Here is a 20,565-nt window from a genome sequence, read left to right as displayed (position 1 = left end):
AGGATGCGCTTGTATTTATCCCACAACGACAAGCCTGTCTCAGCCCCGTCCCATGACACAGAAGCTGCCTGTTTGAGGAAGCAGTCAGTTCACAAAGAGAAGAGTGCTCCCCTGATAACAGGAATTGCACCAGTATCGCTCTTAACTCCTCTGCCTTATTGCCTAGGGCATGCCACACCTCACCCCACGTCAGGAGAGCTACACCGTGCTTACTGGAATCTACGAGCTAACCTATTTTAATAATAAATACCAAATATCAAACTATAATTTTGAGAATAATACCAGATTAACCTCCCAGAGACTTGCTTCTCCTCAGCTGCTCCAACCCAGTTTCACTCCCCATGGGGAACTGCACCCTGCCCAGCACAAGTGGAGAGTCAAAAAGACAGGTGTCAGTCAAAAATTAAAATATTTTTCCCCCTTTGCACCCTCTTTCTTCCAAGCCACCTTCCCCATGAGCCCATGTACCCTCCCTGCTACACAACCTGCCCTTCCTCCCTGTAACACACCCAACTATTTACATCTCTCTTACGTATTCTTCACATGCTTGGATGCTACTCTGTGGAGCATCATAAAGATACCTGTAAAAACACAAAGAGTAGAGGCCTCCCAACTGCAAAGTACTGATAGTGATTTACGATGCTCAACTTGCTTGCTGTAGGAGATTACAATCTTCCAAAAATCTCTTGTTTTTCAGGTCTTCCAAGCTGGTCTCTGAGAAATGGGTGCTGTTTCAATTTCCACAGCAAGCTTGGCCTGACTAACGCATCATCTCAGGCACCTCTCAGGCTTGGGGATAGCTAAAAGCAACAACCATTACACGACAGCTCTGAAATGCCTCCATTCGAACGGGGGCTTTCCTCTCAGCAGGATTTTTTACCTCTGTGTCTACTGTTCCTCCAAGCAGAGATTTCAGAAGCGCTTGCAAAGGCTGCCTCCAACTAATCGCTGTGGGAAGCCTGGCAGGTGGGTGCTGAGAGTCGCCCGTGTGTAGTGCTCCATCTGCCCTCCATCCAGCCAACAGCAGCGGGGGCTCCCCAGGGCATCTCCTGACCTATTTGTAGGTCCCAGTGTGAACAAGCAACAAGCAGCACTGAAAATTACAGGTTCTGGCCGCACAATTGCAGATTAAATAAGAGGCAAGCCCATTAAGCAAACCCAGCTGAGACAACCCAGGCTGACTGAGTGAATCATGCCACCCCGGGGCCCACAGCAGAAAATCCTGTTTCCTTCCCTCTGCAGCAGGAAGCATTTCCTTTTCGCCCTGTAATGGTGTCCATCTGGGGAGAAGGGAGAATTTCAGAGTTACAAACCCCAAAGATTTAGGAAGCCTTTGGAAGAGGAGCCCGTGTACACCAGTGCTGCCTATCTGCCTGCTGGGGACAGAGGCTCACAGATGACACAGGCTGGGCTCGAGCCCAGTAATTTGGGGACCGCCTGATCCAACACACTCACTTTGAAAACCCAAGCTGGCTTGCAGCAGCAGCAGGACTGTCCCCCCTCCCAGCAGTAAATTAAATGCCATGATAGACACGCTTGCGGATTAACTGTTTACAAATATCCTGCTTAGACCACGATACCACCAGCAACCACAGAACACTGTGATGGACAAAAATATTAAAGCAGAGGGAAGGGTGTAAGAGTTAAGGCCCTGTGCAGGTTTCACAAGGTTTCCATGCACTATGAGACAGAGACAGTGTATATAAAGGCTTCTTACAAAATGTGATGCCTTCTTCTGAACACATTTGGATATCATACTTCAAATTATTACTAATATAGCACTTTTGGACACAACTAACCACCACTCCCTGAACAAATTGGAATTACTACAGGCAAATATAAAAAGGATTCAGACTAGATTCACATTGAAAAAAAAAAGCCTTTGAACTAGTAAAACCAAATATAAACTTACTACGTAAATAAATAAGAATAATAATGTGTCATAATAAAACCACTCAGGGCTCTTACAGTTCCCTCTAGTTCAGTAATCCAAACAGCACCGAAAGAACACCAGCAGGGTTCAGTGTTTGTTTCACAAATGGGCAACTGTAACTTTTAAATGTGATCTACTAAGAAAAACAAACATCCCAAGCTAAAAATAATTTTCAGCACCGCTTTTCCTTAAATTCAATCTGATTTCTGCAATTTCACAAGCAAATGCTTTTAAAAATTTATTTTAATAGTGTTCTTCCCCACTGACGGAGCCTTAGCAGACCTGGCCTTCAGGACATGAGGACATAAATTCCCCTTCCTTTTCTGTAACCGTCCAGCAGCGTGGAGAGGAACTGCAGATATAATACACCCTTTCACTATTGTCAGCTGGTGCACAAAAGAGGCTCCTGTACACAAGAAAATAGGCTCCGTAACTAATTGACTGGCTCTTCAGAAGTACCCAAACCACCCACGTTCACACAAAAGGCTGGCAAATGTACATACACTACAGCAAGAAGAAAAGCAAAACCAGCTCGCACTTGTTTTTCACCGTAGGTGGCTTCGGTGCAACTTTCTAACAGCAGTGCAGCCTTCTGTACACAAATGTTTGGAAACATGACCAGGAACATCTGGAACATTGAAATTTAAGCACTCCCAGGAGGACCCCTGGAGGACTTTAAGAAACTGCCTCGTACACAACATGTGGAAAAACAAAAACACACCACCGCAGGGCAGTTTTGTCTCCTCTGCTGCACCTCCAGCACTAAAAACAGAAACACCAGCAGCGCGCACGTCGCCATGTTGCTGACAAGCCCACGCCGTGCCCTGCGCGTTTCATCACAGTAAACACCCGCTCTCGCTCTTCAGAAGCAGAAAGATAAAAGGCCTGGGAGTCCTCCTCCTCCTGTTTACACTCGAGAAGCAGCTCGATGCAAAGGGAGAGGCCGAACCCTGAGCATGACCCCACTCCACACGCCAAACCAGCCTTTGCGCTGGCGAAACTCAGCAGGCAGCTCGGCACGGGGACACCCCACGGGACAAGCAACCAGGACCCCAAATTCCTCCACAAGCAGCTGAAGGGGTCTGCCAGCCTCTAGGCTGGGGCACAGACCCCATATAGAGCGACCGAGGACCGCGGGACGTCTACCTGAGGAGCCCACCATTTCACGCGAGCCTTCCCCAAAGCCCACCGCTCGCTGCATGTGGTGGGGCGCGACGTGTGCCGGAGGGGTGCTCTGGAGACAAGAGCCAGCAAAACTAAACACCCTCCCTGTCACCCGCCAGAGATTTGCCGACACAAGGGCAATAGGGATTAGGGCGGGGGGGGGGGGGGGGGGGGAAATATGTGTCTCTGTCAGCACTCTGGCAGCGAGAGCAGTTTGGCTCTCGGGGAGCAGCAATGAAGGACAAGGGGGGACCGTATGGGTTTGTTCGGGGTGCGGGGAAAAGCTCCGTGTTTATGGTGGCAGACAACCACCACACCTCGAAGGGGGACAGCGAGGACAAGGACAGCACCCGCAGCACCCGTCCTGCACGCTCAGCCCCCCCATGCCCATGTGCGGGCACAGCCGCCCCCCGAGCCCACCCCGCCGCCCCCAGCCCCGGCAGCCACCGAGGCGCCGCATCGCGGCTCCTCCCCTCGGTGCCGGGCCTCCTGCGGCAACAAGTGGGCGCCGCCGGAGTTTCCTTCCCCGTCCCCGTCCCCGTCCCTGTCTCTGTCCCTGTCCCCGCAGCCGCCGCTGCCTCTTCCCCGCCGCCGGTACCTGCGCGGCAGCCGCCATGTCGCGGCAGGGCCGCCCCGCGGCCAGGCTCCGGCCCCGCTCGCCGCCGCCTACAAGTCCCGTGAGGCTGCGGCGGCACCGGGACGGGGCCTGGCCGGAGAGGAGGAGGAGGAGGAGGAGGAGGAGGGGAAGGAGGAGGAGGAGGCTCGGGAGAGGCCGACAGTGTGAAAATGGAGGGGTTTAGAGTGTGTCCCGGGGGGGTTGTCGGCGCTGTCCGCAGCGGCTGCAGGCTGCGGGTGGTGTCTGGTACTGTCAGGCAAAGTCGCCTGTCAATAAGTGTAATTTGTACAAAGTACTCACTGTCACTTTTACTACAGCTCAGTATTTTTGTTTGTTTGTGCATGCAGTTTGTCTGAGTCCGTACCAGTTCATCGTGGTCTTTGCACGGACAGCTGAAGTGGATCTGAAAGTCGTGCTCGATAAAGCCAGCAAGCAGCAGATTTCCCCTTTCTGGCCCTGCTGAGGACACAAAAACACTTCCCACAGCTGTAAGGTGTAGGAGGCCTCGTAACATAAGAGACTGGGAGAACACGGGTGTGAAACTGGAACCTAAGATCACTTCCTAACATGGTGCTTCCACACCTCGTAGCCCAGCATAAGCTTCTCCTTCCACAACCAGTCCATTGCTACTCTTTTTTTTGTTGTTGTTGTTGTTGTTCTAACTTGTACCCTTCACTAACCCTTGATTCTCTGAAAAGTTTCTTTCGCAGTGTCTGAAGCTGGCTACAGTGTTTTAGTATTTGAAAGGTACTGGAAAATAAGTTCTTTTCCTTTTTTTTTTTTTTTTTAATTATTATTATTTTTTTCATTATCATCTTGATAAATAAACGACATTAAATAAAACTTGTGATCAAACAGTTTGTCATCAATTCTTGCCACAGCACTTGTGATTATATTAATGTCATAAACTTTAGCTTTGGCAGCCATACGATCAAAGCATCCTATTTTCAAGACTGTAAGGAAATAAATGGTGGATGTAGTCACTGACATGCCTCCATTCTTCTCATTTTTTTCATCCTCAACCTAAGGATGACTAAGTGACCTTGAAGTTTTGGTGAATAGCCTTCACCTAAAGTATGATTTTGAAAAGCTTGAAAACATTTTAACGTCCTCAGAAATGCAGGTTATGGGGCTAAGCATGTTTTGGGCACATGACTCATGAAATGCAATGGGATGTCTTACATTGCTCTGAAGCAACATTCAGGCTGACTTCTCAGCATGCTTTGCCGCGTCATGCAGTACACAACCAGGAGCATCTATTGAAAACAAATGTTTGTTTTCCATTGATCAACAGGCAACTGGGTCTTCCAAAAGTAACCTCAGAATTATTTGTTGCAAATAACAATCAGATCCCAGATAATTTCAGTGCAGTGGAAGTTTTACATATTTTCAAAAAATCTGTGTGTAGTTTAATTTCGCACATATAAAGAAGTAGAATGGATTACCCCTGCTTTTTAATTATGTAGTGGCAAGCTACTTGGAGAAGTATTTAATTATTAACATTACTTACTGAATTACGATCTGTTTATACAGACAGCAGTGTCTACGGAGAAAAGCACCCTGTTTCCAAAAAAGTCCATGGCTGACCAACACTTCCTTAGGATTTTCTGCATATTCTAATTTCTTAGCAACAAACAAGTTTCAAGGTTTTTGCTTTTTGGAAGCCTCCCCAGAAAAATGAATGTATTTTCTGCTCAATTTATGTAGTTTATTTTTATTTTGAGAAAATCTATAGATTAACTTCTTTATAAACTATGATGAGCTGGATGGGAATTATTGTCAATTTTACTATCCCAGGAAAGGTCATGTCAGTCACAGCAGCAAATGGAAAACCTTTGTTGGGAAATATCTTTTGACTAGTTGTTGGAATGCTATGAAAGTAATTGTAAATATATTCCATAAAGGTACATAACTCAGTAATTAAGGATCATGAAGCAATCATGCAGTATCCTTTAGGTTCTGTTCCATATGGCTGAAACATAGGTCAAAATAACTATATAAAGGCTAAAATCAACTGCTGACATCGAAAGTGGAGCTTAGATCTAATGCTAGCTGCAATTCTTTTACACAGAGTGATTCTGCAAACACAATTTGAGCATGATTTTTTATTTTTGTTTTTGGTGGCACTGGAAGCCATTTCTGTACACGATTTGCAAATAAATGTAGCTGCCTTTGGTTTTAATGGTGCATAAATTTGCATAAAGGTGCTCTTTTTATGTGGGAAGAGTTTCCTCTATTGAGGCAAGCCAATTCACACTGTCTAGCTCATCATAAAGTCAAATTACACACTGTCATCAATCATGTCATGCTGACAGCAGTTTGGTGCCTTGTTGGCTAGAGGAGATCTTTATTAAACCCTGTTAACTAACTGGGCTCCATCAGACAACCAGAAAAATTGTTTCCTGTGGCTATTATATTCTGCGAATACTTCATAGTGGTCTCTGAGTACATGTCTGCAGAATGCATCTGTCCATCTTTCTGAGATTGCTGTTGTATGTACTACATGTTCATATTATTTTTAAATCATTAATTGATATGTAATAGCTGGGGAGGGTTTTGCTTCCACTAGGCACTTGAGGTATTTCATGAGGGTAACAAGTTCCCAGCTTCCCTGGTCACCCTCAGCGGATTAACATACCATTGTAGCTAGACTGAACAACACGCTGCTGTTCATCATCAGAGACTTTCTGTGACTGCAGGGAGAAAGCTTTGGAAGCTCGTTTTTGCATTTGTTTGCATTTTGCTTTGCGTTCCGTTTTGAATAGGTGGACAAAGAGAAAATGATTATAAATAGGTGTCAAGATAGGAGCCGGCAAAATAAAAACAGCAGAGCTCTGGAAAACCTCTGCAAGCAAATTTGGCATTTTGGACAAGGTGGCTGAGGGACTTGGAAGAATACTCTGCTTACGTATATCAGTTGAGCTTCTGAGCCTGCCACCTGGCACATTGGAATTAGGAGCTATCGCTGCTCAGAACTGGCTGCATTTCACCCCCGTGTAAATAAAGTGAGGTACCAAGATTTTGAATTGATTTAGTGCTGGCTCAGCTGAATCAGCAATGGTACAGAAGAGCCAGGACACAGACTTTGGACTGTGCACTTTAAATGAACTAGAGTCTTCTGCCCACGTTTAGATGTGTGGCCCATGGATAAAGGCTTTGGACATTAAGAGCTGCTTAAGATGTCTGGAAGGATGCAGCCATCAAGAAGCAGAACTTAATCTCAGAAAACAGCATTATTTGGAGGACAAAAACAAAAGTATTTTGGATTTGATATCTCAAAAGTTCCTCAATATGGAGTGAGTACTCCACTCCCAGAACTCCTCTGTCATTTTTAGTTCTTTGCTTCATTCCAGCAGGGTCTCCAGTCTTAAACTGCTCTTCTGATTTCAAAACAAATATACAGATATTCTCTGGACATTTATAGAGCCTAAAGCTCCTGTCTAAAAATGCCCATGATCTGTCAGAAGGGGCTGGTTTCCTTTCAGACCTCTCCCTTTCATACAGTACCTATGGAACCTTTGCAGTAAAGCGTACTGGTCCTATATGCAGCAGGGATTTCTTGTTTATATGCCCATGAATGAATCTTTCCAGCCACTTCCTTACCTACATACAAAAGCAAAATAAGACCTCTAAGTAGCGTTATTTATTTATTTATTCATTTTAACAGGCATAATCTCAGCTAGGAGATCAGTCACTTCCATGACATATTCATTGCACAGGTCGGTGGAGGCTTTGGACAACAAAACCTAACTTTTCAGTTTTGAGTTTTGTATTCAGTTACCCAGAAAATGCTGTTGTTCAGGTTGAATCCTACTCAAAAATGAATTTTCAGTAACTTTTGCTTGGTTTAACATTTCTCCAGCAGCAAATTATAAGACCATAGAGTAGTTTAGGTGTGAAGGGACCTCTTGAGGTCTCTATTCCATCTTCTTGCTCAAAGCAGATGTAATGAAATGATGGTGCTCAAGGCTGTGTCCAGTCAATTCTTGAATACCTCCAAGGACAGTGATCCCACCACCTTTCTGAGTCTCTGTTACAGTGTTTGACTACAGCTGTAAAGAAAAAAAATGCCTTTAGCTAACTGGAATATGCTAGGTACCAGTTTAAATCTGTTGCTTTTCAATCCCATTGTCATGAAGCTTTGTTATAAAGCAATCCCATTGTTATCTCCAAGAAGAATCTGGCTCCATCTTCTCTGTATCCTCCAGTCAGGAAGCTGCAGACATCGTGTGCTGTTCCCTGAGCCTTCTCTTCCTAAGGCCAGATGAACTCAGCTCCCTCAGCCTCTCCCTGTCCATCACATGCTGCAACCCCCAAGTGGCTTGGTGGCCTCCCCCAGACTGCCTCCAATATGTCTAAGACGTGGTGTTCCACCCCTTTTCAGATTAATTAAGAAATGAATAATCATCTTGTTTGCAAAACTCGAATAGTTTTCTGTGTGGCTAGCTTTACCAGGTTCTATAGTCTTTCACCACTAACAATCCTACGTGAGGAAGGTGAAATGCAGAGAAAAACTGCTAGTGGCAGTCCCTTCCCATGCGTAATTGCTGTGAGATGACTTCAGTGTTCATTGTGTTTTTAACGTGGTTAGGATTCTTTATGTGAATACATGGGCCTGTGGCTCACTAAAATTTGGTCTGCTTAGGAGTGGGTGAGTTCATCTCAAGAACAGCTCTGTGCTGGTACGTGAAATACTGGTGGTTACGTTCCTCTTTTATGGTGATGCAAAGCTAGTCTCCATAGGTCATCTTTACTGGTACTTCTTATGGTCTGTTCTCGTTTTGACTGACAGCAAGCTTACACTAATTTCCTTTCTAATTTTTGTACTTACTTTAGTTTTGCTTCCTGAAGAACACACAGGCGTCTGATTGGTATAGAAAGCATTAGTCAATCTTCTCTCCATTTAACACAGGGCCTTCCCCTTTCGACACTGGATGAGCAAGAGCATTTCAAACTGCTGAGTAACCATAAGAAAAAGACAAAATAGAATTTTATTGGTGATTTTAATAGCACTGTTGGTGCTTTCAAAATACTGAGTTATAGAAGGAGGCATCTTTGTTCCTGATCAAAATACCCCCAGAAATAAGCAGCTCATGCCAGGCTTTGTCCAGCACATTGCACCCATTTATGAGCCTGGTGTCTGACCCTCGATCAGAGGTAAAATTATCATTGATTTTTAGTGGGAGCAGGATGATTTTAAAAATGTGTAGATTTTAAGATTTATAATTTTATTTAAGGATGTACATTAGACTTGGAAAGGATTGGTTCAGTTACCTGCCCTACCCCTTACCAGTGAGGATTTTCCCCTGCTGGCAGATTATTGACAGATAATAATCCCACAGCTTCATGAAACTGGGGGCTCTGATGGTTTATGGCAGTGATGCTCAGTTTTGTGTGGGCCTTACCCCTGTGCTCCAGGAGATGGTGGAGTGAATTCTCCTGGAAGCCAAACAGCTGTGAACAAATAATGTTTGTGGCTAATACTGTTTAACATCTCCTTCAGCAACCTTAATGACAGGACAGGGTGCTCTTTCAGCAAGACCTAATTGCTCTTTTCCACTATGCAATGGGGGCCGTAGAGAAAAGAGATCCAGACTCTTAGAGGAGTGCATTTAATGGGCAAGAGGGAGCAGCACCAGGTTATAGCAAAGGAAATTTTGTTCATGTAAAACGAAAAAAATCCACCATGAAAATGGTTAAGCTCTGGAACAGGGGACCCAGAGTAGTTTTATGCAATCTGTTCTTGGAGCTTTTCAGAGTTTGAACAGACAAGGCCCTGAGCAGCCTCATCTAACAGGGACAACAGCATGCTGTGAGCAGGGTGGGGGAGTGGCTGACCTCCAGAAGTCTCTTGCAAGCTAAATGAATCTATGAAAATACACAATTTTTCAATTGAAAATACCTCAACTTTAATAGGTAGTTACTAAAGGCAGAGAACAAAGGTAACAGCGTAATATTCTGTTGAATTTCAGACTGTTTATTAGTACCACTTCATTATAGCAGGAGAGGAACTCTCCACATGCTGAGTTACTTGGGCAGCAGTAGGCAGCAGTACAATTGGATAATATTCAGCATTCCCTTTACATATTCAGATATACTGTAACAAAATATGCTCAAGCTACAAACGTTTAAATAACTTTTTGAGCAGGGTAGGACTGTTTACATCTCTTGTGCTTCAGTTATAATTCTTGACTTTTTTAGATTAGTATGAAAAGTACTGACAATAAAAAAATGAGGTTAGTGTAGCTCTAGGACAATGAGTTGAATGACAGTTTGTTGAAATGATGTAAGTGCATGAGACCTTCTTCCACTCACTGCTGCAGCATTTCCCCCTCATAGAGTTTTGCTGGTATCCACGAAGTACTCCAGGTTTACAAACGCAGAAGAAAAATGCGGAATCCTCTGTCCTTCAGTAGGCTGTCTCTTCAAAGTTGAAGATACTGAGTTCCAGTGCAAAGTCTTTTGAAGTGCGTAAAAGCAGTCATATTCATTTCAAATGTTTCTTATCCCTTATCAGAAAGCAAGAGCCAAAGTCTGGTCTCCACTCCAACCAGATGAATGGCAACTTCTACCCTTCCGTGGTTTGTCTGAACACAAGTGAGCTCCCTATGGGATTAATGAGTAGCCTTATTTTTACTTTTTAAGTTTTAGACAATTATGGTAGTATTGGGATAGTATTGACCTGTTCAGAGAGGCACATCTGATGATAAGGGACAAGATATGATCAATTTATTCTGGCAGCTAAACTGAAGCACAATTCAGAAACTGTGGGCAAACCCTAAGAAGACTATTTGGTTGTGTCATGTATGTTTGCCCCATTTACTTTTCCCTAGGCATTTTTCCTTCCAGATAGTTCTGATACAGGATATCATAGTACAGGCATTCCTGAGTTTCTGCTTTTTGTAAACTATACGAAAGCTGAGAAGAATCTCTTGTCGGCTAAGATGGCTGCCAAAAAAGCTGAATTGTTACTTAGAACCATTGTCAAACTACTGGTTGGTGAAATCTTTACACTAAGCTAGTTTTATATACATTTGCTTATCAATAGGTAAAATAACATTTACACACACAGAGAACCAGTGAGCTCAGCAATGACAAACACTGGGAAGCATTAAAAGCCATAGAAATCCTTACATGTCCATTGCTATAATAAGTATTTTAAGGTAGGCAAGAAAGCAATGCGCACTACCATTCATGTTAAGACCTGATGTTTAACTCCCAAAGGAAAAAGCAAACTTTTTTTTTTTTTTTTTTTAAAGAAAAATGTAAATAAGAGAAAATCTGTCTCACAGTGCAAAAAAAGTATAAAGGTAAGACTTACAGACCAGTGAAATCACTTCTCCATCCCACCACAAATACATTTTTATTTTCCATGTTTGCAATGAGTAAATTTATGTCACTTTCTCAAGGAAGTGACTTTAAGAATTAGAGATCATCCACGGCTTTTAAAATCTTAAAGTTTATCCAGGATAAGTGCTACTAGTTAGGTGTCCCTTCAGTAGATGGATGCATCTTCATAGTGAAATTTGCCTTGAGAACAGATCCGGGGGCTGGAAACTTGACTGTTGCCGCAAGGTAAGCGCTGGCTGCATAGACGTATCAAATGTCTCTTGAATTTGACTCCAACAAATACATAAAGCACAGGGTTGAGGCAGCAGTGTGAGAAAGCAATTTTACGGCTGATGTGAAAGGCAAGGTTGGTGTCTTTTTGATACTGACAGCTAGGCGATGGAAAAGTTATCAGAAAACTGAGGATGTTGTAAGGTGCCCAGCTCAGGAAGAAAGCCATCACGATAATAAGGATGAGTTTCACAGTTCTGTGCTTTCTGCGAGATCTTGTTCCTAGCAGAATTATCAGTATCCTCAAGTAACAGAATATAATAACCCCAAAGGAAAACAGGAAGAGCACATTTCTCTGATAAACATCCACCTTTTTCATTTGCCAATCATTGTAATCACAGGTCTTGTACCCATCCACGTTTTCGTGCACTGTGGTGTGCATCACCTCAGGAACCACAATTAAAATGCTGCAAGTCCAAACAACCAAGCTCACCACAGAACCACAGCATTGTGTCGGGGATCTCAAAGTGGAAAGAGGGTTCACGACGGACAAGTACCGTAGAATAGTCATGAGAGTCAAAAAGAAGACACCACTGTAGTAGCCAATGGAGAAAATGGCATTCATTGCTTTGCAGAGGAACTCACCAAAAATCCACCCAAAGGACTGGTCCACTACCCAGAAAGGCAGCATGCAGGAGAATATCAAGTCAGAGACACAGAGATTCATGATGAAGATGTTTGTTAAAGACACAAGGTTTTCATATTTGAATAGGATCCATAACACCAGAGTATTTCCCAGCAGGCTAAGAAAAAATGCCAGACTGTAGATAACAGTAGTGAGATGGGTATAAAACACAAAATAGTTACCCATTTCGCAGACATTGCTTTCATTAATGGGATATCCGTATGAGTAATTGTTATCTGAATAAGCTGGATACTGTTCTTCATCCATTTGGCTGTGCAAACCTCACACTGTTCTCCAGCAGCTACCTCAAAGAATCACAGGAATGAAAGTAATATATTTGAGAAAAGCAACACACTAACATAACACCCACTCTGGATGCTTCTGTTTTAAAGAAGAAAAGAAGCAGTGAAACTATCTTATTTGTCCTAGTCTGGGGAGAGAAAGGAATCATTTCCCCTTATGAATAGAGACTGAACAGGTAGATACTAAAGATTTGGCCTCAAAGCTGCATCAAGATCTTAAATAATTAAGAAGTCAGAAACTAAGATGTTTCTAAATCAATCTGGTCAGTGACAACTGCTAATTGTTAAACCTTTATTATGTGAATGTTGATGGCATAGTTTTTTAATATAAGTATCTCAGGTGCCAAGACTTTCAAATCTGCTACTGTTTTTTAGGTTGTCTGAAGGGTTTTAAATTTCTAAACACTTGACCACGTATGTGATTTTTGTTACTGAGATTCAATGCTGGAGAAACAAAAAGCCATGGAGTTCCAGTACCAACAAAGGCAAGAGCTAAGAACAGGAAAAGCTTCCTTCAGAGTTTTGTCTAGGGATTGGTTGGTATCTAAAAACCTGCACGCTCCGGTGGCAGCGCCCCTGAAATGGGCACTCAGAGCATCGCTGTGGCCTGTTGGTTCTCAGGGGTGTCATAGGAACAAAGCTCACACCACAGGCATTTCTCAGGGCTTTACCTGCCTGCCTGTTTGCTGGTAGGAATGTAACCCCAAGTGTGATGTCTGAAATGGGCCAAACAGCATCAAAAGTTAGTGGGACTCGGAAGATGACATATAGCCTGGTGAACATTCAAGAGTAACATAGTCACAGTGGCCTTGTTTCTTTACACATTGGGCTAAACATATGTATATAGAAAATAAATATTAGTGCCAACCAACGTTTCAAAGTCTAAATTAACATTATCCCAGATGAAGGCTTGCCTGCAGCACTGTCTTTCAATCCTGATTTGACTGAAGCCAGTGACAGACCTGCCACTGACACGAAGGAAACTCAGGCCAAAATTTTTTTGGTAACATTTTAATTTTGGGGTTAGCGAAAGCATTATCCACCTGCTACAGCCAGGAAAAGATACTCGTTGGAGTACCTGCTGTTGGAGGACAGAAAAATTTTTGTCTATGCCAGGGAAGAGAAGCAGGGAGCGCTGCTGGCTCCTAGCAATTGATGCCATCCATGCTCTCAGGTGGCTCTGGTCAGCCAGAGCTTGGCACAGGCAGCACCAGGGACCACTGGGATGTGGCCACCCGGTTTTGAGGTTTTGGAGGTGAGGGACGTGGGGTGTTTAGTACCAGGTGGCCCCTGAGACAACGAGTGGCCCTGGCACGTTTATCACCAGAGCCACCGACCTAGCAGGGGCCTGAGCCTGTGGCCCTTAGGCTGTGCCGTGCCGCCATCTTCAGGCAGGACGGCAAACACCGCCCGAGGCTCTCATCAGGTTGATCCTTCTCTTCAGCAGTACATGGTCCTGACCATCGTTGTGCCCTGTTTTAGCCCAGGCTGGAGGTCTGGCTCCTCCCTGTGGACTGTCCTAAGGGAGCAGAGAGGCCTCTTTGCAAAGAGGAAGAGGTCCTCTGTGAGCAGTGGTGTTCTGCTCCTCACACCCCTGCTGAAGGGCAGACTGTGCTCGGAGACTGGGTCCCCACCGCCCGTCCTCCTGCTCACTGTCACAAGCTGAGCATCACTTACAAGGCACAGACGGCTGCTTTGCAAAGGTGTTTTGAGACTGTGTCAGATAAAGTGCTAATTTAAGAAAAGGATATGAACCGTTCGGTGTGCTGTCTCAGATCTGGTGATAAGAGGTGGTATTTTTTTTTCTCCAGTCTGAACAGACTGTGTTCATCCTCTGCGACACCACTGATCCTGAGCATGCAGGCACACAAGTATTTGAGACAGAAAACCCTTCCAGAAAATCCAGCTGCTTCCATCTCCAAATCTCCACCCACCCGGGCACCTCGCACAGCGGACTCAAAATGCTTTGTCCTGCACTCTGGGAGGAGACAGAGACATGGTTACGTGGGGCCAACTCAGAAAATTCATTGCCTTTCCTCTCTGGTCTTCTGCCAGGCACTTCCAGAGAAAGAAAGATACTTCTGAGAACTAGCTGTTTCTCAGTTGCTTTGTAATGCTGCAAGGAGAGCTCTTGGTGGGTGCCCTGATTCACAGCGTAAATTCATTTGTCTGCCTGGGCTTTCTTGCTCAGTGAGGTTGGAGCCACGTTCTCCAGTGGTGCTGCTGCCATTGTGATAAATCTGGACAGTGGGAATTTGAGCAGGCAGAAGACGACACTCCATCCTCAAATGGGCAAGCCTGTGAGCTGCCAATGCACTGGTGCAAAGCTGCATGGCCAGGCAAAGCCCCTGCACCCAGGAGCTCACCACCATGTCCTCCAAGGACCACAGGCTGCCTGGCATGCTGTGCCATCACACTGTGCTCATGGCGCAGGTGAGACCCAAGTGAGTCTGAGGATGTGCTTTGATATTATGTTTGTACCAGCTGGGAAGCTGTGCCAGGCTGGTGATGGGATTGAGTGCCTTACAGGAACCAGAGGCACTTGTATCTTTTCCTTCTAGCTTCAGATTTGAAATAACACCTCTGCAAGCAAACCTGTATTTTTTTTTCTGTATTGCATTTGATCTCGTTCCTTCTTCTCTGTGAATAGGAATTCATTAAGATACATGGTTTCTCAGTTAAGACATGCAAAGCAGATAAAAACTTGAGGTGATTAAATCAACAGGTTAAGACCATGCTAGCATCACACAGGAAATGCAAATCACAGAGCTGTTTTTGGTGTATATATAATGGTACAACTTAGAGCAGAAGTTGGCTGGAGGGTGGAAATTACCTTAATTTCTGTTGTCAGGACAAGTAGGAACAGAATAAAAACACATCCTACATTTCAAAATAATCCATGCCCCTGTGAGGAGCACTCAGCAAGGCATTCAATGGTTTTTTCCCTCTTGGCCAGAAAATGTTGTTTTACCAGAAGCTATAATTTTCAGCCATGCTGTACTTTGTCTTAGAGCATCACAGAAAAATATAATCATTTTAACACAGAAGTGCTATTATTAAAGGCCTGTAATTCAGTGTTGTCTTTTTCTGAATATTCAGCTAGACTTCCTTCCTCTGTCAGCTGGAGATACATATTCTTCATTATTTTTATTTATTTATTTATTTATTTATTTATTTTAACTGAGCACTGGAAAGAGTGTCTGCGGGGAACTTTGCCTGTTCCCCTTGCAGGCAGTGGAAGGAGAGGCAGCAGGGGGAGCCACATTGTGGTGGGTGTTATACCAGCTCTTCCCTGAGCACAGACAGCAGAGACAGCCCCCTCACAGCGGGTTCCTGGCATTTACATGGAAAAAGTGAGGTTAAGCTCATCTTTACCAGGAAGGTCCAGTCCACTAGGGGTGTGCAATATAGCCTAGAGGCTTGCAAAGACGCCCCCTATCACAAGGCATGCAATAACGGGAGCTACCTCTGGAGCATCTTGGTCTCACTTTATTCAAGCTCCTGCAGGAGCTTCTGGGCTTCATAGCTTGTTCACCAGGTTTCTTGGAAAAATTATAAAGCTAGCTGGTTTGATCTTTAGCTACCCAGACAGCAAAGGTGAAGTCAGAAAATCAGTTTCTGTTCCCCTGGTAGCTACTTCCTTAATCAATGTCTTGTTTCAATTTGGAACAGAAAAAAAAAAATCCTAAATGTGACCTTTTTGGCAGAAAGGGATTTTAGTTTTTCAATCAGATTTATGGAGCAGCCTTTTTTGCTTAAAGGAAGCTAAACCACTTTAAATAATGTTTCTCCTGCCCTAACTAGGACTGGCACCAGTCTAGGAGCACACCTTTGGAGTCACATGCAGGAGCTGGGCAGTAAAGTCCTGGAAGTCATAATTCGGATGTGGGCTTGGCCCAAAGTGCAAACAGATATAGACAGCATGGTCAGCACTGAACTTCTTGTCTACCTTAGAGGAGCTTTGCACATGGTGACAAACTCCTTCAGGACATGGATGAAATATTCAGAGGGAAGCCAGGGCATATGCAGACAGCTTGCCATGGCCCCTACCTGAGTTTTGCACTGTCTTCTCTCTATATACACCCAGAGAGCTGCATGTGGCCTCTCAGAGGACCAGCCACCCCCATGGCCTCATCCTTCCCCCAAATACCACAGTGCCAGGTTGCTCAGTATGCCTTAGGCACTGCACTACACATCCTGACTGCACCCATACAGCACTGCAGAGGTCACTGAAATCTGCAGGGTTTTTTGCTGCAGGAGTCCAACACTGAAGATGCTTTAAAAATCTCACCTTCTTTCCCATAAGATGTCAGCAGGGCTTCCCTTGCCCAATTCAATTCTATAGAGCCCCGAGAAGCCTGTTTACTCATGAAAACCCTTACCCAACTTTTAAATCAAAATCTTCTCTGGAGTTGGGGTTGTTTTCTGGGACTGGTGCTTACACCTGTGCCTCACAGGTTTCAAAAGGCAGGAGCCACGCACTCCATAAATCCATCTCTTTGGTGGCCTCCTGTTCCCCCTGAGCTCTGCCTCTCAGTCCTGGCCATCAGCCCTGTGAAAACACATGTCTAGGGAGGAAGAAACATCTTGGATTAAGAGCCAGGACCCAACTCCTGACATTTACATATGTGTTCAAGTTTACATGCCAAGTACCACTACAGTCAAGGCAGGGACAGCCCATGATGTATATATATATACACATACAGAACTAATGCCTGTGGGACTTGCCATGCAGAGAGCAATGCTTGTTAGCCCCAGCTGAAGTGCTGCCACAGCACTGCTGAAGCAGCAGCCTTCCCCCTCATCCGAAGTGGCTGTGGGGGTACAGTTGGCAGCAAAGTCTGTTTTTACAATGAGGAAGAGGTTATGATGTTTTCTTCTTGCCCTCTCCAGCTTCTCCTTTCCCAAAAGCTGCAAACACACCCTCCGGACCCTTTATTACAGTTTCACAATAGCTTCCTCTCTTCTAAAGGTTGGAGGGGAAAATATCTGGGATTAGCACTCCGGCACTGCTTTTAAATGAGTAGATATCTTTATATCCATCCCAAACCATGTGTCTGGGCAGAAGAGATGGCAAGGAACAAAAATGCTGTGGTGGGTGGCCTGCTGTCAGTGGGGTGTGCTGGATTTTGACAGGCCCATCCTGGAGCCCATCCCCTTTCCCACCACCCTGCTGCTTTGCAGGACCTTGGCTGTTGTGCTGGAAAGCACAAGCAGAGCCCATGGCTCTTTGCTCAGCAGGTTTAACTGGCATTTAGCAGCAGCTATCCAAGTGCTTGGGCAGGAGCAGCATTGGCCAAAGAGACCCATGTGGCTCCCAGGCTGCAGTTGCCCACAGCAGGCCTCGCACCAGCTTGATTGCAACTCTGCGTGTTCCCCAGCACTCCCTTGGGGAAAGGGGAAGGGGCAATCTGGCCTCTTCATTTGGCTGACTTTTTGTAAATGAAGAAATATCAGTGTCTGGCACATAGCTGATTTCTCTCAGTAGCTACATTCTGGCAAGACAGCTGGTGCTGGAGGCCTTCTTGCAGGCCAGGCGGCGATGGGACGTACCTCTTTCCCATCTGCTCCACAGAGACTATAAACTCTGTTTATAGTTAGCTGTTACTCATCTGTGAAAAAAAGCTTCATTCTGGTTAGTAGTAGCTACTTTTCTTGTTTGTTTTGATTTTTTTTTTTTTGGTCAGATTAAACAGACCAAATTGACTTCTAACTTCCACTACTAAGGCAGAACATGTCTGTAGGTTTCTACTGCCAACAAAATGTTGTCACACACACAGACACAAAATGTCTCTCTATGTGTAGATATATATCTGTATACTCCCCGTGATATACTGCAAGATCGGGCTGCTCTTAAGAGAACTCAGACGCTATGCCATATGTTTAATTACCAACCTTAAAGCTTCCTAAGAGTTCTATTGAGTAAAATATGTGTGAGGAAGTTAAATCTATTCTCTCACAAATTATTACAGACACAAAACAAATATGATGAGCAAGGCAAAAGAGCACATTTTACCCTTGGGAGAAATAATTGCATGTCTTCCTCTAAAACCTACCAAAACTAGTGCCTCCACATAAAATTCATGAATTAGGGACAACTTGCAGGACATGGTTGTATTTTTCTGTGAAATTCCATCTCTACTGGTGTATTTAAGCTATAAACACCCAATGTGTATCTTTTTCTATATAAACAATATGCCAATGTGCCTAAAGAATCTGTGCACAACATCTTGTGTGGGGAGAGCAGCATCCTGCAGTCCTACTCCATGCAGCTTCACAAGGTTTTATTTCAGGAAGAGGCTGTACTGACTGATGGAAGCCCTGGCTGCCTTGGGACATCCAGTGCTGCTGCTGGGCCTGTTCCTGAAGGAATGATGCTGAAACATAGGGAAAACAGCCCCTCTTCTGTGAGCCTCAGCTGCTCAGTGATCTCTTTAATAGGCACACTGCAGATTTGTGAAGACCAAGACCTGACATACGTGCACAGCGGGAGAAGGTCATGGCATGGTGTTTGCTTATCATCAGGTTAACTTTGTTGGCTGTCATGTTATCCCTGCTTTTCTCAGGGTGGCAACTGCTCTGTGGTCTCACAGCACTTCGGACAAGACAACCATTTGGCTTTGGTGCAGATCTCTCGAGGCTGTGGACATGAAGAGCTATGACTGCCAAGGATGTGCATCTGAGTGCACCTTGCTGCCACTCTGCTGTCACCTGTTACTGAGCACAAAATTACCACTTCCTATTGCAGCCAGTGAAGGGGACAATGCTAGAAAACCAAATGAAATAATAAAAATACAAAAAAGAGAAACCACTCTGCCCACCGCTGACCGCTCATTTCCTTTACACCTCACAGAAGACAGCACACGGTGCCCTCACTGCACCCGATGGCTGGCTGTCCCTGGAAAGTACCAAAGGGCTATGTTGTTCTCCAGGTTAAATTCGGAATTAGAGAGAAAAGAGAAACATGGGGTGGTTGAACGTGTGACAGCTTTTAAAACAACATGATGGCAAGGTACAACAGGCAACTGGAATGGCCTGAAGATTTACGGGGCTGAAACCCAATGGTGTTTTAAGTGGAGGGAGTGAAGCCCAAGGCTTCATCAGACCCTGGAAAAGCAAAACTTGACTTTTCAGAATTAAAATGAAGTTTTCTATAGACAAAAGACAGAGATGAGGAGTTTTCTTGTGTTAGGCCGTTTCCAAAACAGTGCCATTGTTTCCCAGTTCTCTTTTGGATATGCTGATGAGCTAACGCAAAGCCAATTGCATTTAATGAAACAGACCCGTAGTTACATCCAGAGAACTGTTTATGTTAACAATGAGGCAATTAATAACTTGCACCAGAAAAAAAAAATAAAAATCAACCACAGCCAAAAACACTCCTGTGCTGTTTTAGCCACCACTTCCCCAAAATTCAGCACTTCCCTCTCACGGGGCATGTCTACTCGTGGGTTTGAGGCAGGCCAGAGGCACAGCTTAGGCAAGGTGCATTTGCAAAAGCTTTATTTTAATACAGAAACCTGTCTCCTCAGATATTTTCCCCCAGCTGTTACGAAGGGCTGTGGAAACGATGGCTGTCTGGGCTGTTCCTGTGATGGTTTCAGTCCATGTGGCACTCAACTGTGCCAGCTCTGCACAGCTGTGTGACCCACCTCTGAGCACCTCAGCCCATACTTTCAATAGGCTTTTCAGAGTTAGAAATCCTTTTCCTTGACTGCCCCTGTGAGCACAGCTGTTCCTTTCAAAGGTTTGGGCAGAAACATTGCTGCTTGAAACATTCAGGCAGAGCCCAGCAATTAGCACATGAAGACTCTGCTAGGCATGGCTTGCTGTCATGCCCCCAGGTCTTTTTTTTGCCAACATTTTGCTTGTTCCCTTGTACAGAAGATTCATTGTTGCTGTAAGACTCAGCTCAAAAGGCTTTATGCCAGTGCAGCCACTGCATTTTGCAGAAGGCATCTGCCCGTTTGGCCATCCCTGCGGCTCATCCTTCAGCGCCCAAGTATGAGCAAGCAGGTGGGCAGCAGCAGCGAGTCCCCTGGGAAAAGCTGCTATTTAGCCAAAAGCCTGACACAAGGCACATTCCACAGCAGAAAGCAACACTGGGAGCTCTGTGAGTGAGGCATAGACAGACCGAGACAAAATCTTGATATCCCAGTTCCTGGGGCATTTCATAACACCTCTGGCCATCTGTCCTTCGACAAGATTTTGTGGTAAGTACAGGGAGGGCAGACAGGACTTTATGCAACAAGGGCTGGCAAGCCCTTCATCAAAACTGCTCCCTGGCTCCTGGGCCACACTGTGG

At 44.8% G+C, this 20,565-nt stretch overlaps 2 protein-coding genes across 6 annotated transcripts in view; both read right to left on the bottom strand.

The window, feature by feature from the left end:
• FYCO1 (FYVE and coiled-coil domain autophagy adaptor 1) overlaps window positions 1–3,795 on the bottom strand; it is a 48,392-nt gene extending 44,597 nt beyond the window's left edge. For all 5 annotated transcript variants that reach the window (XM_082754584.1, XM_082754586.1, XM_082754587.1 and 2 more), the window contains exon 1: window positions 3,696–3,795. The gene's annotated coding sequence lies outside the window, so the exon portion shown is untranslated. The remainder of the gene's footprint in view (window positions 1–3,695) is intronic.
• A 7,148-nt stretch (window positions 3,796–10,943) lies between these two features.
• XCR1 (X-C motif chemokine receptor 1) lies at window positions 10,944–12,225 on the bottom strand (the record flags this gene model as incomplete). Its single annotated transcript, XM_082754593.1, has 1 exon — window positions 10,944–12,225. One exon carries the CDS (start codon window positions 12,223–12,225, stop codon window positions 11,209–11,211), a length of 1,017 nt encoding a protein of 338 aa, XP_082610719.1. The 3' UTR covers window positions 10,944–11,208.
• Window positions 12,226–20,565: the final 8,340 nt, after the last annotated feature.

The sequence above is a fragment of the Aythya marila genome (genome assembly GCF_965140915.1).
Source record: "Aythya marila genome assembly, chromosome: 2".
NCBI lineage: Eukaryota > Metazoa > Chordata > Aves > Anseriformes > Anatidae > Aythya > Aythya marila.
Note: the sequence above shows the minus strand (reverse complement) of the source record. Positions and strands in the feature narration are given on the sequence as shown.